Below are 15,693 nucleotides of genomic sequence, written 5' to 3'. Positions count from 1 at the left end.
TAACTGACGTATCATGAAATTTAATAAAATGGCCTTTTAAATTCCAAACCAAACATTTTTGCTCAGATAGACATTTGCAAAAGGGTCAAAACCTATCTTCACATGCATTTTAAGTTTCACATGAATATATCCCCAATATAAGCAACTTGGTTTTCTGAAGAAGAGAAATAAGTTATTTGTTTCCTTTTATAAATTATGTATATTGAACGTCACATAGGTTGTAAAGTCTACCCAGTGCCAAAAAATTTAAACAACTGTCAAATTAAGAAAGAAATATCACCCAAGCCCACTGAATGCACCCTTCCGGTCACACGCTTGGTCTTCCAACATTGTTTACTTACAACCATGAAAAAATAATGTTCCCTTTTTCCCTTACAACACCTGTCTAGTACCAGAAAATCAGAGGGACGTGCAAATAAAATTAGCTGCAATTGTCACTCAACCTTTTTACATCCTGCCAAGATGTAGCTCATTTAAGAAGTGAAATTGAGGGCTTCCCTGGTGGCGCGGTGGTTGAGAGTCCGCCTGCCGATGCAGGGGACACGGGTTCATTCCCCAGTCCGGGAAGAACCCCTATGTCGTGGAGCGGCTGGGCCCGTGGGCCATGGCCGCTGAGCCTGTGCTCCGTAACGGGAGAGGCTACAGCAGTGAGAGGCCCGCGTACCGCAAAAAAAAAAAAAAAAAAAGAAGAAGTGAAATTGAGAAAAAGGGTTACTTTCTCTGGCATATTGCTTTATTTAGCAACCTAGACAAGAAATTCATTTTCTAAGAAAATGAATGCTGCTACTCAGTGAAGTGCTCAATATTTTTCAAGACATGCATTTTGATCTCTTTTGTGCCTATGCAGTGACAGGCTAAACACACCCAGTCGTAGTCCTTGGGACTTTTCTTCAATGAATAGGTGAGGATGCTTTATTCCTGGCAAGCCCAGCATTTTGATATAGGTCCTTTATTTTTAAAAAAGGAAAGAAAAAGTGCTTAGAATCTGTTTTCCTAAGCGAGTCAAGTTGAGCCCTGTGTAATTGTTTGTTTGCTACTTTCAGGCTTGGAAATTCCACCTTCCATAAATAGGGCAAAGAAAAATCACAGCCCAACCCCTGATTAAATGGTCATAGGTTGTGTCACAGGCTAGAGGGCTGCCAAACTGAGAAATGACCATCGAAAAGGGTCTCGCAGGATGTCATTTTATCACATACCTGGCCATACTGGTCCACATATTCCTTTGTCAATGTGCCCTCAGCTCCAGCCACTGGACCAGCCATTCCCTTCGTTTCTCCTTGATATTGTTGATGGTACCTCACCTATTTGAAGGGGAAGGATAAATTTAGCCTCTTACGCACAGGGGTCAGAACAGTAAAAATGAATGTCTTGTGGAATGTTCTTTTTCTGCTTGGATCTAGGGAATGTGTCTTAGACACAAAAGTGCCTGGTCATTGTCTTGGTAAAACTGACTGAAAACTATGTAGGAAAGCGACTTCCTGTATCCACGGTGCAAAAAAAACGGAGACAAGGAGACAGGAAGTTGGACTCGCCAGACCCAGGTAAATTTCTGCTTCCTTCCCTCCCATGCAAACATTGCTCTGGACACTTACATCACTTGCAAGCTCATTGGCTCTTCTGGCTATCTGATAAGCAGGCGTGGTCATAGCAGGAAAACTGCCTTTCCCTATCTGTTGTTTATAGTCCTCTGTGTATCTCACCTGGAAAAGGAAAACAAATTTTGAATCACGTGCCACCATCCCACCATCTCCCAGGCAATCTGACTGAGAAGCCCTGCTCAGGGCTCCCATAGTGCCCTGCACATCTCCCGTCCCAGCTGTTACGCAATGTAGTTGGCTTAGAGCTTGATGGACCCTGTGTATCTCATTTACCATTTTATTCCCAATACCCAGCTCGCTGCCTGATACATGGAGATGCTCAATGTAGAATTCGACACATACTTATGAGCACCTGCTGTGTACCAGGGGGTGAAGCCAGGCAGCGCAAGAAGGCTTCTGCCCTCAAGGAGCCGCCAGTCAAGTCTAGGAGATGAAAGGCTTCTCAACCCAAGTCAAGTGGAAGCCACTTGTTAAGCTGAACCTGGATTCAAGTGGGAAGTGCTTAAACTTCCCACTCAGAGCAATACTAAGTTTCCAGTCTTAGTATGCCGTGGAGCAACTGGGCTATGAAAAGGCAAAGGGAAGAAATGCTTCGGAAGTGATCTTCTACAATTTGCAGTGACAAGGAGAGACTTCTTTAAGATTAATCAGATATACCTGGTTTGTTACTAATACCGTGTAAACTTTTCTCTCTAAGGAAAAGTTTTTGCAAGGTCTGTGCTGGCTGCCAAATCTGACCCGACCATCCTTGACCTTAGAAAGTTCTTCCTGGCCCCCGCACAGGATTGAGATGCCGCCTGCATTCTCCCTGCCTCTTCCTCCACGTAAGGAAAGAATGGGGAACCTTAAACGAGAATCACTGCATCTGGTCTCCATCATTTCTTACATCACTTTGAAGCTGTCCCGCCGCCTTGGCCCGGAGAAGCTCAGGGGTATCCACCACTGTGCTGAACCTGGAGATGTGTTCGTCATGCCCTCTCTTGTACTCCACCTGGTGAGGGGACAGCATAGAGTCAAGGTCACACCCAACAGCCTTTGTAGGACCTCTCCTTGCGGCTGTCCTGAAGCTACACCATCAGGCCACACTCAACGCAAACACATGGCAAGTCTTTCTCGTTTGTTCTACGAGCTCCTCTCCAAAAAGCATCAATGCTCATGTGTTAAGTCCAAGAGAGTGCCAGGAACTTCTAAACGTTAACAAATATTCATTCATCTCCATAACAATCACATAAGGCAAGACTATGATTTTCCCCATTTTACTAAAGAGCAGCTGAGGAACAGAAAGGTTAAGTAATTGGCTCATGGTCCCACAGGTACTAAGTGAGAAAGCCAAGGTTCAAATCCCAACATTCCAGCTCTAAAATCTGAGCTCTTAACCAGCAAGTTGTGCTACTCTTCAGGAGGTTCCACCATCCACTTAATAAAAATCAGTGTCCTTAATGCTAACGCCACCACAAGAAATTATTTGGTCCAGTCTTGTGGTGAGCTACATGGTCTTCTCTCCATGTGATAGATGTGGCCCAAACAAGGCACAGAAAGTGAATGATAGGGAAAAGATAAGAACATAGTTTTCTCCATAATATCACACTAAGGGTACCTACTGCTCCAAAGCACCCTCCTTTTGGATTTTATCTGAATCAATCCCAGGGGTTCACTAATGACAAACATTAGCGTAATCAATGGTGAATAAGCACTAAGACACTCACTTGGCTGGCCAGCTGGTTGGCTATCTTGGCCCTTTGATGAGCGGGTGTGATCATGGCTGGAAAGCTGCCCTTGCCCCGCTGTTCCTCATGGTCTTCTGTGTACTCCTGCTGGTCAGACCAAGGTCAGCATGAGAACCAATATGAAATCCAATGAGAACGAATAAAACTGCAATAGCAAGCATCATCAGAACCAATGCAATTGGATGTATAAGATACTTGGAAAATATTTCAGTCACCTGGAATAAATTTGACAATGTTATTCACTTGGTGATTTAAATAACACCTTCAAGGCTGAAGAAAGCATATTTCCCAGGTCAAAGGGTTTCTCCTTCAATGTTTATATTAAACTATGTGGAACCTGGCACAACCCAAGGGATGCCCTTTAACTCAAAGACTTGTATGATAATGCAGCAATTATTATGCAGAAGACTTTCTGGTACTAGAGACAGTTCTACAGCACTGGGAGTGAAACGTCTGCTCTTTTCTGCTCCTAACTTTTGAGTATCTCTGATGGTCTGTTTTCCACCTTAGCAATTGTGTTTCTGTTGTCTTCTTTCCATTTGCTAAAGAAAAGTTACTAAAGACTAGCAATATTTTCCAGAGTGGTTTCTTCAAAGGGCAGGTGCCCTGGGTGTATGGAGAGGACTAGAGGGTACTGTGCGCACATCACTAAGGATTTCCATAACCTGGGCTAAAATTGCCTTTTCTACGATGCAAACCTACTAAGATCTCTCTTATGGTGCTACAGGTCAGAAACCTAAAACAGGGCATCAGGGCTGATTCCTTTTGGAGGCTCTTGTGGAGAATCCATTTCTTTGCCTTTTCCAGCTTCTGGAGGCTGCCCGCATTCCTTGGCTTATGGCCCCAAACACTTTTGACCTCTGCTTCTGTTGTCACATCATCTTTTCTCTGACTCTGACCCTCCTGCCTCCCTCCTTATAAGGACTCTTGTTACATTTGGTCCACCCTAATAATCCAGGATAATCTTCCTATCCTTACCTTAATTAGGAGTTTGGGTTTAGCAGATATATATAGTAATATATAAAATAGATAAACAACAAGGTCCTACAGTATAGCACAGGGAACTATATTCAGTATCTTGTAATAAATTATAATGGAAAAGAATCTGAAAAAATATATATATATACATAGAAACGTATGTATATGTATAACTGAATCACTTTGCTGTACGTCAGAAACTAACACAACATTGTGAATCAACTATCCTTCAATAAACAAGAAAAATCCTTACCATAATCATATCTGTAACATCCCTTTGGCCACGCAAAGTAGCATATATGCAGGTTCCAGGGATTAGGACACGGGAATCTTTCGGGGAGGGCCAGTATTCTGTCTACCACAATCTTAAAATAAAGGAATATTCAAACTAATTGCTAAAGTAACTTTCCAGGGCCCTTACCTCACCCAGTGACTTCTGAGCCTTAGCCATCCTTACGACTTCAGCGTCTGGCAGAGCTCCTGCGCACCAAGCATTCCCTTCCCCATATCCAGTCCAATAGGCTCTCTATAGAGGAAAAACACAAATGTATACAAACACACACCCCACACATTTGCCTCGTAAGATCCCCCTACCTACTCCACCCTCCCGGCAACATACATACATTGACATGCATTGTCAATACAAGATAGAAAAAGTAGACATTCTCTAAAAACTATAAACTCCTCTTGCGTTATGGTAGGTCTCACCTAACCAGAATGTTCATTTTTTTTCAAACTAGAAAATAACCTAATATCCTAAATAACCAAGCTTTCTGAGATTCACTTATATCATAGAAGAGGTCCAAATGTAACTTAACATTTCTTTGCTCATTATTGCACCAAGATGGGCGGCGGGGAGCTGCTGTGGACAGGCCACCTAAGACTAATCAGCACTATCCAGCCAAGCTTCAGAAACCTGCTGCCTGTTGCGTGCCAAGCATTAGATTAGGCAGTTAACACTGGGAAAAGAAAATCAAAAAAGGAAGAAGAAGAAATCACAGTTTCTCTTTTAAGATACTTGTGACCTATCTATGGAGATAAAACTAACACATGGGGGCTTCCCTGGTGGCGCAGTGGTTGAGAGTCCGCCTGCCGATGCAGGGGACACGGGTTCGTGCCCCGGTCCGGGAAGATCCCACATGCCGCGGAGCGGCTGGGCCCGTGAGCCATGGCCGCTGAGCCTGCGCGTCCGGAGCCTGTGCTCCGCAACGGGAGAGGCCACAACAGTGAGAGGCCCACGTACCGCAAAAAAAAACCAAAAAAACCCCAAAAAAACCCTAACATATGAAACAATGAGCTATTAGAGAACATTTTTGTGATTAAACGTACTGTATTGAAGATAAAACATAGTGAGAGTTTTGAAAAAGCAATCTGTATATGATGGCCCCTGTTTTGGACAGGAATTTGAGCTGGTCCTCCAGGGCTAAGGTCAGTTAACAGATGATGCAAAGGGAAAAAGAAAAACATCTACTCTAGGAGGTCAGTTCCATGAAGGCAGGGATTTTTATCTGTTTTGTGCACTGATGTATTCCAGTAGCCTGGAACTATGCCTGGCATATAATACTCAATACATATATGTTGAATAAATTCTCGGAGTGGGGACTGCCATGAATAAAAGCATGAAGGCAGTGATAGGCTTCATGTGAAAGACCATGAGGAGGTGGGTTTGATTGGAATTGGGAGTAAGGATGAGGAAACAAGTGGGCTGGAGGTGGGGCAAGTTGCACAGACCATCTTTTGGCGATCTGGAAAGACAGATAATTCACATGTGAAAATATGCTCAACTTCCCAATCGGGGAAGTTTAAATTCAAACAACCAAATACAGGTTGTTAAAACTTTTATCTGGTAATACCAAGTGCTGGTGAGTCTGTGGGAAACGGGTATTCTCATACTCTGCCTGTGGGAATAGAAAATGTACAGCCATTTTTTTTTTTTCTTTTTTTTTTTGCCGTACGCGGGCCTCTCACTGCTGTGGCCCCTCCCGCTGCGGAGCACAGGCTCCGGACGCGCAGGCTCAGCGGCCATGGCTCACGGGCCCAGCCGCTCTGCGGCATGTGGGATCTTCCCGGACTGGGGCATGAACCCGCGTCCCCTGCATCGGCAGACGAACTCTCAACCACTGCGCCACCAGGGAAGCCCTGTACAGCCATTTTAATGTACAGACAGAAATTTGACAGTTTGTCTACTAAAATTAAAAAGGCACAGACTCTTGATCTAGCAACCTCATTTTCCATTATCTATTCTAGAGAAACTCTCACTGTGTCCAAAAGAGGTCTTGCACAAAGGTGTTCACTGCAAATTCGTAACAGAAAAAAAATGGGAATAACCCTGCCTATCAATAAGAAAGCATGATACATCCTCTCTTAATGATTGCACCCATGATCTACCCACCTACAACAGCTTAAAAGGTTGCTGACATACAAACATCTCCAGGGTATTTGTTGAGCGAAAAATGCAAGTTGTAAAACAATGCGTATTGTTTCATGGAAAAACAAAATTATACATTTCAATAGAAACATACATCTATAATTTTCCATAAGAAATACTAGCTGACATTTGTTGTGCCAACCAGTGTTCTAAGATCCTTACGTTTATATACTCTTAATTTTTACAATAGTCCTGTGAATCAGGAACTCTTTGAAGTTCACTTAAAAATTGAACTTAAAGAAAGCCAAAGAAAAGAATGGTTAAATAACTCATTAAAGGTCCTTCAATCAGTGGCAGTAGTCATATATAAATGTAAGTAGCTAAAAAATAAATTATATAGATATTAATTTGTAAATGAGGAGAGAGAGTCTGGAAGGATACCCACAAGACTGACAACAATGGGTACCTCTACAGAAGGAACTGGGATTGGAGATAGTGGACAAAGGGTTAGCTTTGCACTGTTTGGACTGTTTTATGTGGATCATTAAAAACAAATGGTTGGGGAATTTTGAAATGATGAGGCTGTCAATAGAGAATGACCACAAATTCTCAGGTGATGGGAAGAGTAAACCAGAGACAAGCAGGAAGATGTGTGTGACCAATGTCATACGACAGGCTGGAGAGGGGCAAACCCAGGAGAGGGAAGGTGCTCACAAAGGTCCAGGCAGGAGATGATGGGGCTCAGAGCTGGGACAGTGAAATGGGAGGGAAGGGGTGGAGCTGAGTGAAGGGTCAGAAGAAGAAAGGGCAGCCTTGGCTTCCAGCCTGGTGGCTGATCCCAGTGACAGAAACACAGTGGTTGGAAGGGAGAAGTCAGTGAGCTTGGACTGGAGCAGATCTGGCTGAGGTGATGCTGGGTCTTCTGCAGACAGCTGGAATTACAAACTGGATAAAAGAAAGTGTAACCAATGCCCTCTAGAAGTAATACCGATAATACATTTCATTTGCATAGTGTGTCATTCTTTTCTCTGTTTCCAAACCCATTTATAACTCTTCCTTCACCTCATCCACCAATGGTTGCCTGTTAGGTGCAGCCGCCCCATCCTTGGATTTCATGTCCCAGTGAAAAAACGATTTAAACCGTTTGCCATCGTCTTGGTCATCGATCTGCACAATGAAGATATTATCAGTAATGTTTCCATCAGAAAAGAGAAAGGAAACAAATAATATACAGCTAAACTGGGGCGGGGAGCCTAAGTCACAACTGCAAAGCATCTTAACTGCACTACAAGCCACAGCTGTCAATGTCACCACAGCTTCATCTGTACCACCAGCCAAAGGGCACACAGAAAGCACCTGCTGTGCGCAAAGCTCTATTTAGCAGTGCAATTAAAAAAGGCAACATCTCTATGAGCTAATCACACAACACCAAGTGTTCAGCTTAGAAAACACTAGACATTCAAGCAGTTGTTCTTAACTTTAGCCTGTGCAACACCCAGGGAACTTGTTAAATACTGGCTCCCCAAATTCATGTAGCTGTTCTCCTCTGCTTTATAATTTCACCTTTCACATCTTGATCTATAACACACCTTGAGTTGATTTTTATGTATGAGGTAGATATCAAGGTTCATTTTTTTCGACGTAAGTGTCCAATCACTCCAGTACCATTTATTTAAAGATCATTCTTGCTACATTGAAATGCAGTGGTGCCTTTGTTGTAACTCAAGTGACCACATATGTGCAGCTCTATTTCTGGATGTTGTATTGTTTTCTACTGGTCTGTCTGTCTATTCTTACACCAATACTATGCTGAGTTAATTACTACTACTTTTATAGTAAGTCTAGAAATCTGGTAACCTAAGTCCATTGATTTTGTTCTTCAAGACTTCTTGGCCATTCTAGAATCATGGTATGTACATATCAATTTTAGAATCAGTTTGTCAATTTCTATGAAAAACACCAGGATTTTGGCTGGGATTGCATTGGATGTGTAGATCAATTTGAGGAGAACTGACATCTAACAATATCTTCATGGCTTTGGAATAGGCAAAGATTTCTTGAGGAGAACATAAAAGGAGCTAACAACAAAAGAAAAAAAATCAGGTCTTAAGTCCAAATCCAGATATTATAATATGAGATCCAAGATCCAAGATGGGGCCCAGAAACCTGCAACTTTAACCTGCAACTTTAACAAGTTGAAGTTTAAGTCATTAATTTTACAGGTGAGGAAAGAAGCTCAGAGAAGAAAAATGAACTTATTGAAAACATTCAATGATTTAGCAGAGCCAGGCTCACAATCCAGGAATTCTAGTTCCCTGTCAAGGGCACTTTGTCTGGACTTGCTTAATGCTGCACTAATATGTATACTTTAAAATAGATAAACTGAGAGATCTTAACATGTTTTTTCCCTTGGATTTTGAGAAACTACCACAAACATTACACAGACTCAAGGCAAAGTTTCTTGTTGGCAGCTCCACTGATATTTGGGGCCATTTCGTTATTTGTTGGGGGGACTGTCTAGTGCACGGCACTACGCTGAGCAGGATAGGTGGTCTCTATCCACCAGATGCCAACAGTATTCCTAACTTCCCAGTTCTGACCCCCAAAAGTCCCCAGACATCACCTGGGGGGCAAAACTGCCCTCCTTGAGAGCCATTGACTTACGGAATCAGAATCACATGACCAAAATAAACAGGAAGCCGTATTTGCTGCCCCGTCTCACAGGACAAATCCATCATGGGGCGGGGGGTGGCAGTGTGGGGGCCGTGCCTGCCTCCCCAGAGACCTTTCACAGGACTCGTGATTATTCAGAGGAAGCAGGAAGAGAGAAAAAGCCATAAATGTTAATAGTGGGGTAAGGAAGCATTAAGGGCTGAAGTGCATTCTCCAAATAGAAGGGAACCCAGATGCTCTATTTTGCTAAAAGTTCCATTCACACCTACCAAACAGGAAATTTTGTCTTAGTAAATATTTATTTATTCATTTACTTTTTAAAGAATGACATTTTAAAAACAGAAAAATGTCAACCTGCCTCAAATGCCAACTTAAAATCTTTACTTTTCTCCTTCATCACCATTACTGAAGCATCCCTTTCTTTCCTTTTTTTTAATTTTAGCATGTGCACCATGAATCTGTTTTTTATTCAATTGGCAAAGTCTCTCAGAGAAGAAAAGGGAGTAAGAAAGTAATCCACCACACTCCCTAGAATGGTTATAAGATCTAGGGCCTTGGGGACTTCCCTGGTGGTGCAGTGGTTAAGAATCTGCCTGCCAATGCAGGCAACATGGGTTTGAGCCCTGGTCTGGGAAGATCCCACATGCCGTGGAGCAACTAAGCCCATGTGCCACAACTACTGAAGCCCTTGCGCCTAGAGCCCGTGCTCCGCAACAAGAGGAGCCACCGCAATGAGAAGCCCTCGCACTGCAATGAAGAGTAGCCGCTGCTCGCTGCAACTAGAGAAAACCATTTGTAGCAACAAGACCCGACATGGCCAAAAATAAACAAATAAATAAATTTATTTAAAAAAAAAATCTGGGGCCTAGAACAGACATTGTTGTCCATTAGATGTTTTCCCTGGTGGGAAAGGAGGAGAAAGGGGTCTCAGAAGTCAATTGTTCAGTACACACACACACACACATATGCATGTACACACCCATATGTATGTACACACCCACACATATGCGTGTAACACATGCACACATACGCATGTACACACATATGCATGTACACACACATGCATGTAAACACACATCCACCACACAGATAACACACAACACACACCACACACCTGCACAGACGTGCACACAGATATGTATACACGTGTACATATACATACACACATGCGTATGCACCATGTACACACGTATGTATACACGTGTACACATATTCATACCTACATACACTCCCCACATGCACACATACATTTTTATACACATACACATATGTTTACATAGATGTGAACAAATACACACACACAGGCTTCCTGAGAAGCTCACATCACTGTCTGTGGCTGGAAACAGAACCAGCAATGATCTTGCTCCAGGTTGGGCCTGTCATACAAGTTAAAAGAAAGTGAATCCGCTATCACCTCAAAAAAAGGTAAATACTGTGTGACCTGTTGTAAGAGCATAAGGGGGCCATGCCAGCTGACACCTCGCATAGGATGAAAGATACAGATATTATGGATCTTTTTGTAATAAATACAAATAGTACTCTGATGTATAAGTACGTCTCCTTGTGTTCAATCTGTCAAACTCTGGCCCCAGAACTGCAGAAATATCTGGATGTTTGTAAACATAAATAAGTGCTTTTTTTTTCCTCCTAGAGAGTTTGCCGCCCCCTAGGTACATGGGAGTAGACCAATGGAGCAGTTTAGGATACAGGTCCCAGAGTGAGAAAGATCTGGATTTGTGCCCATTGGACTAGCCAGGTAAAACTGGGCAAGTTACTTAATTTCTCTGAGCCTCAGCCTCCCCAACCGTAATATGATAATATTACAGAGGGTTCTTGTGAAGAAAAAGTGAGATCACACAGATAACGGGCCTCAAAGAGTGCTGGCACTCTATCGAACTGAGAGTTAAATGCAGTATTGATTGTAATTTTGTGTGGTTGCCCTTAGACTAAAAGAGATGAAAACAAACAACAACAAAAACCAAACAAACAGAGATGAAAGCAAAATCCTAAAAGAATTCGCCTTCTCAGTAATCTAGGCTTGTGAATTCTTAAGGCTTGTTAACCCTTAGAAATCAATGATATATGAACAACTCTCTGAGCCTCAGTTTCCTCACCAGTAGAATGGGATAATAATAGTATTTACTTTATTGGATTGTAATGTATTAAATGAACTGACTGTACAGTAAATACTATATAAGCTTGTAAAAATAATAAACTCACAGTTGGTGCAAAGCATTTCGTGAAATAAGCTTCTTGGCAGTCTGTGTAGAGAGCCACATGGTAATGATAAGCTCAATCTAAACCATTTTCTTGAGGAGGACACGGCCTGGGCAGGCCGGAGAGTCAGGATGAGGTGAGGTAACATGAGGAAGGCAGATTACTAGAGAGCCTTCCACCTCCTGTGTCACTTTCTAATTTTAGAAAGCTGCTAGGTCCATCCCAAAAAACAACTTGTTGTGGAGCATGGGGGAGGGAAGTGAAATGATTCATCATTTTAATAAATGCAAGCATTTAAGCAACAGTTATTTGACAAAACTCTACTGTTGTTTTTTCAAAAGGGGTTGGTTTATCAATATGGCCTCCTGGTCTATCCAAACATCAGTTCCAAATAGAAATATCTTTGACCTACCACTACCCATAGGGAAAGAGATCTTAAACACTGCAAAGAAACTGAAACACTACTGAATTCGGAGAGATTTAAGAGTACGGAACTAGAGGTTTCAATGTCTGTACCAAAATATCATGGGGACAGAAAGGAAAGGCTTTTGTAATACTTTCCAACTATATAAACTTTGTTTTATGTATTAAGCACCTAGTGTATGCACAGCCTATTGCATCAAGGTGTCCAGAGCTGGCAGACACAGAGAGATTAAAATAGATTCAAGGATCTCAGATATTCAAGCTAGATTATCCTGTGTACTGGCCTCTATGTTGTGGTAGGGCAAATAGCAATATTTGTTACTTAAATATACTTTGCTTGTATATGTGGAGAAAATGGGCAGGTTCACATCTAGGCAGAGACACTTAAAATCCTAACAGGTGCCTGAGCTAAGAAATCTTCTTTAAAGGCTATTTTGAAATTCCAAATTAAGTAACTTACCCCACAAATGGCCTCTGGAGATTTCCTCACATTTAGATTTAATGGAGTGTGACAGACACTTGTAAAAGTGTTGTTCTTGGGGTTATGGCTACAAAAAGTAGATATAAGCCAAAATTAGAACTGTGCGTTATCCAAGATGACTGACTATTCTTAAAGGCGGAGTCATTTTTTAAATCAAAAATATAAAATCTAATAATTAAATTCAAGATTTTCCAGGCAATGCGTCTTAAAGGAAACAAAGGCTAATCAAATAAATTCAACCTATTTAACTTAAAGACCAAATTTAACTGGAAATGATCACTTAAAAACTTTCTGAAGGAATAGAAAAGGATTCTGAAATTATTTAAAAGAAAACGTTTTAAAGCTTCATGCATATTCATGGAAATTACACTGTTCTGCACAATATTTAATAATTTGACATGAGGTTGTAGTGGATAGATTTGATCTTTTACTTATAAGAAATCTGAAATTTTCAACTTTCTGTCCATTGCATAAAATCCCGTCTTAAGTCTCTGTAATGATTGTATGGAAGTTTGTATGGAAGTAAAAACTTTTGAGAAGGCATTTCTTGGATTTAACCCTGGAGTGTGTGATTTGAACCTCCAGTTGGCTGCTTGTTAAAAAAAAGATAAACACAACTCAAGAGGTGTTGGGAAGAGGCGTCAAACACTTACGCATGACAGTATGGCTTTTTCTGGTGACTCACAAAGTTATTAACCGATAGCATCATCTTGCAAATTTCACAGTGAAAACATGCTTTGTGCCATATCTAGAAATCAAACAGAAAAGATTTAGCAAAATTACCTTTTTTTTTCAGACTCAGGATTCTTAATATATTTCAGGGTAAAAAAAAATGAGCTTTAGTGATAAAATGGTGATAAAACACACACACACATGGCTACGATACATAAATGAATTTTTAAAATTTGAGGCAATACAGGAGATGTAGCTAGAAATGGGTAGAAGTGAAGAAAGGTGGGGAAAGCATCTTATTTTGGTGGTTTAAAAAAGCCCACATGTCCATATGTGAGAAGATAAATTTCTCATGTTTGTTATGATTCCCAAAGGCCAAGAAAAGTCTACTGACCTGGTCTAGACAGCTGATCTTCTCAGCAGGGTATACTCCGTACCCACACCTGGAGCAAGCCTGCACATTCATCTTGAAGTCCGAAGAGAGAAGACAAAGATAGGTACCAAGTAAGAAATCCAAGGAGAAGCCCCAGTCTAGTTGTTCAAGTCTCCAAGATCCCGACCCCTAGTAAATTTCTGTGGGCACCCTGACCGTTCAGAATCCAACTTCCACTTTCCTCTGCTGACCTTCTAGTTTGAAGTCAGCAGCTGGATGGTTTTTAAAGCTGCCACTTACTCAAAGGGCTATTTTGGCAACTCGCTCAGCACGCATGCGTCTGGGAAATAAGGTGGAGGTATTCCCAGCTGACACGCTTCCCTAAATAGAAAAGTGAACTCACAACAGCATCACGTCTAAGTGGATGACCAAGTCCTCGTGTACGATCAGGCAGCATGTAGTAGTTTAACACTAACTGTGATCATAATCCAAGAAAAGAACTCGAAGGCATACACCACACCCTCATCCAACGACCAAATGAGAAAGCTTGCTCTGTGAGGCCTGTGAGTAAGGCGGAAAGTCCAGCTCCCCCCGCAAAAGAAAATAAAACAGGATTGACTCACTCCACAGGAGGGTAAATGCCATATCTGAAATTTAGCCTTGTCTATTAAAAATGTTTAATATTACTCAGCCATAAAAAAGAAATAATGCCGTTTGCAGCAACATGGATGGACCTAGAGATGATCATACTAAGTGAAATAAGACAAAGAAAAAGATAAATACCATATGATATCACTTATATGTGGAATCTAAAATACAACACAAATGAACATATCTATGAAACAAAAAAAGACTCAGACATAGAGAACAGACTTGTGGTTGCCAAGGGGAAGGGGGGGTAGGAGTGGAAAAGACTGGAAGTTGGGGATTAGTAGAGGCAAACTATTATATATAGGATGGATAAACAAGGTCCTACTGTATAGCACAGGGAACTATATTCAATATCCTGGACAAACCATAAAAGAAAAGAATATGAAAAATATATACGTATATATATGTGTAACTGAGTCACTTTGCTGTACAGCAGAAATTAACATAACATTGTAAATCAACTATAATTCAATAAAACTTAAAAAAATAAATAAAGATTTTATAAGAGTAGGACGGCAAACTTGTTAAGATATCAATTCGTGTGTAGCTTCTGCAAGAATGCAAAACTAAGAACAGATGAGAACTCTTTGAGTGCCGGCTTCTGTATGCTATCCTGGACCGTTCCAAGAAGTCCTTGCCTCCCAGGCTTGAAAGGGAGCAGCTTGAAGACAAGCTCTCTTCTTGGCTTTGTGAAGCCCCTCACTGCCTTCAGGGGTCTACCTAAATGTCACTTAAAACAGGCCTTCCAGAAACAGCTTACAAAAGACGGCATCACACCTGTCCCCCCCCTCAGCTCACTGCCTTCTATGACCCTCCCCCTGCTTTATGCTCTTCACAGCGGTTACCACCACCTGACCCCTGAAATCTTACTATATCTACTCTTTTTTTTTTTTTTTTGTGGTACATGGGCCTCTCACTGTTGTGGCCTCTCCCGCTGCGGAGCACAGGCTCCGGACGCGCAGGCTCAGCGGCCATGGCTCACGGGCCCAGCCGCTCCGCGGCATGTGGGATCTTCCCGGACCGGGGCACGAACCCGTGTCCCCTGCATCGGCAGGCGGACTCTCAACCACTGCGCCACCAGGGAAGCCCACTATATCTACTTTTAAAAATTATCCGTCTCCTCCATCAAAACATGAGTTCCATCAAAATAGGAGCCTTGGTCCTTATTGTCCTTTCTGTATCCCCAGTGCCTAGAACAAGGTCTGATATGGAAAAGGGGCTCAACAAGTATTTATCAAATCAAAGAAATCAACTTAATACTCACACCAAAATACCTACAGGGGACAGAGGTGAAGCCATAGGTCACATGTCCCATCTGAACCACTCCACGCCAGCAATCTGTCATGAGGCAATCAGTACCCGGCATCGCCTAATATTATGATTTTTCCAGAAAAGCCAGATATCTGCATCTGCACCTGAAATTCTCTCTTTTGTAAAACACCGGGAATAAAACAATAAAACAGAAACATGGGCAGTACTGAGACGGCAGGCTACCAATTAGTGATCTGTGGCCTAAAGAAAAGGCTCTGAGG

The 15,693-nt window shown here is 41.9% G+C and overlaps 1 protein-coding gene across 6 annotated transcripts in view; it reads right to left on the bottom strand.

The window, feature by feature from the left end:
* NRAP (nebulin related anchoring protein) overlaps nucleotides 1–13,804 on the bottom strand; it is a 70,374-nt gene extending 56,570 nt beyond the window's left edge. For 2 of the 6 annotated variants that reach the window (XM_067709343.1, XM_067709345.1), the window contains exons 1-9: nucleotides 13,532–13,771; nucleotides 13,119–13,213; nucleotides 12,445–12,532; nucleotides 7,734–7,838; nucleotides 4,725–4,829; nucleotides 3,305–3,409; nucleotides 2,485–2,589; nucleotides 1,593–1,700; nucleotides 1,197–1,301 (exon numbers count right to left, since the gene is read on the bottom strand). In XM_067709343.1, coding sequence (XP_067565444.1) covers nucleotides 1,197–1,301; nucleotides 1,593–1,700; nucleotides 2,485–2,589; nucleotides 3,305–3,409; nucleotides 4,725–4,829; nucleotides 7,734–7,838; nucleotides 12,445–12,532; nucleotides 13,119–13,213; nucleotides 13,532–13,603 — 888 coding nt within the window. In that variant the 5' untranslated portion in view covers nucleotides 13,604–13,771. Of the gene's footprint in view, nucleotides 1–1,196; nucleotides 1,302–1,592; nucleotides 1,701–2,484; nucleotides 2,590–3,304; nucleotides 3,413–4,724; nucleotides 4,830–7,733; nucleotides 7,839–12,444; nucleotides 12,533–13,118; nucleotides 13,214–13,531 lie in introns of all 6 variants that reach the window. The other 4 variants (XM_067709342.1, XM_067709344.1, XM_067709346.1 and 1 more) reach the window with 4 other exon arrangements.
* Nucleotides 13,805–15,693: the final 1,889 nt, after the last annotated feature.

This window comes from Pseudorca crassidens, chromosome 16, assembly GCF_039906515.1.
Source record: "Pseudorca crassidens isolate mPseCra1 chromosome 16, mPseCra1.hap1, whole genome shotgun sequence".
Taxonomy (NCBI): Eukaryota; Metazoa; Chordata; class Mammalia; order Artiodactyla; family Delphinidae; genus Pseudorca; species Pseudorca crassidens.
The sequence above is the reverse complement of the archived record's forward strand: the minus strand, read 5'-3'. Positions and strand labels throughout refer to the sequence as shown.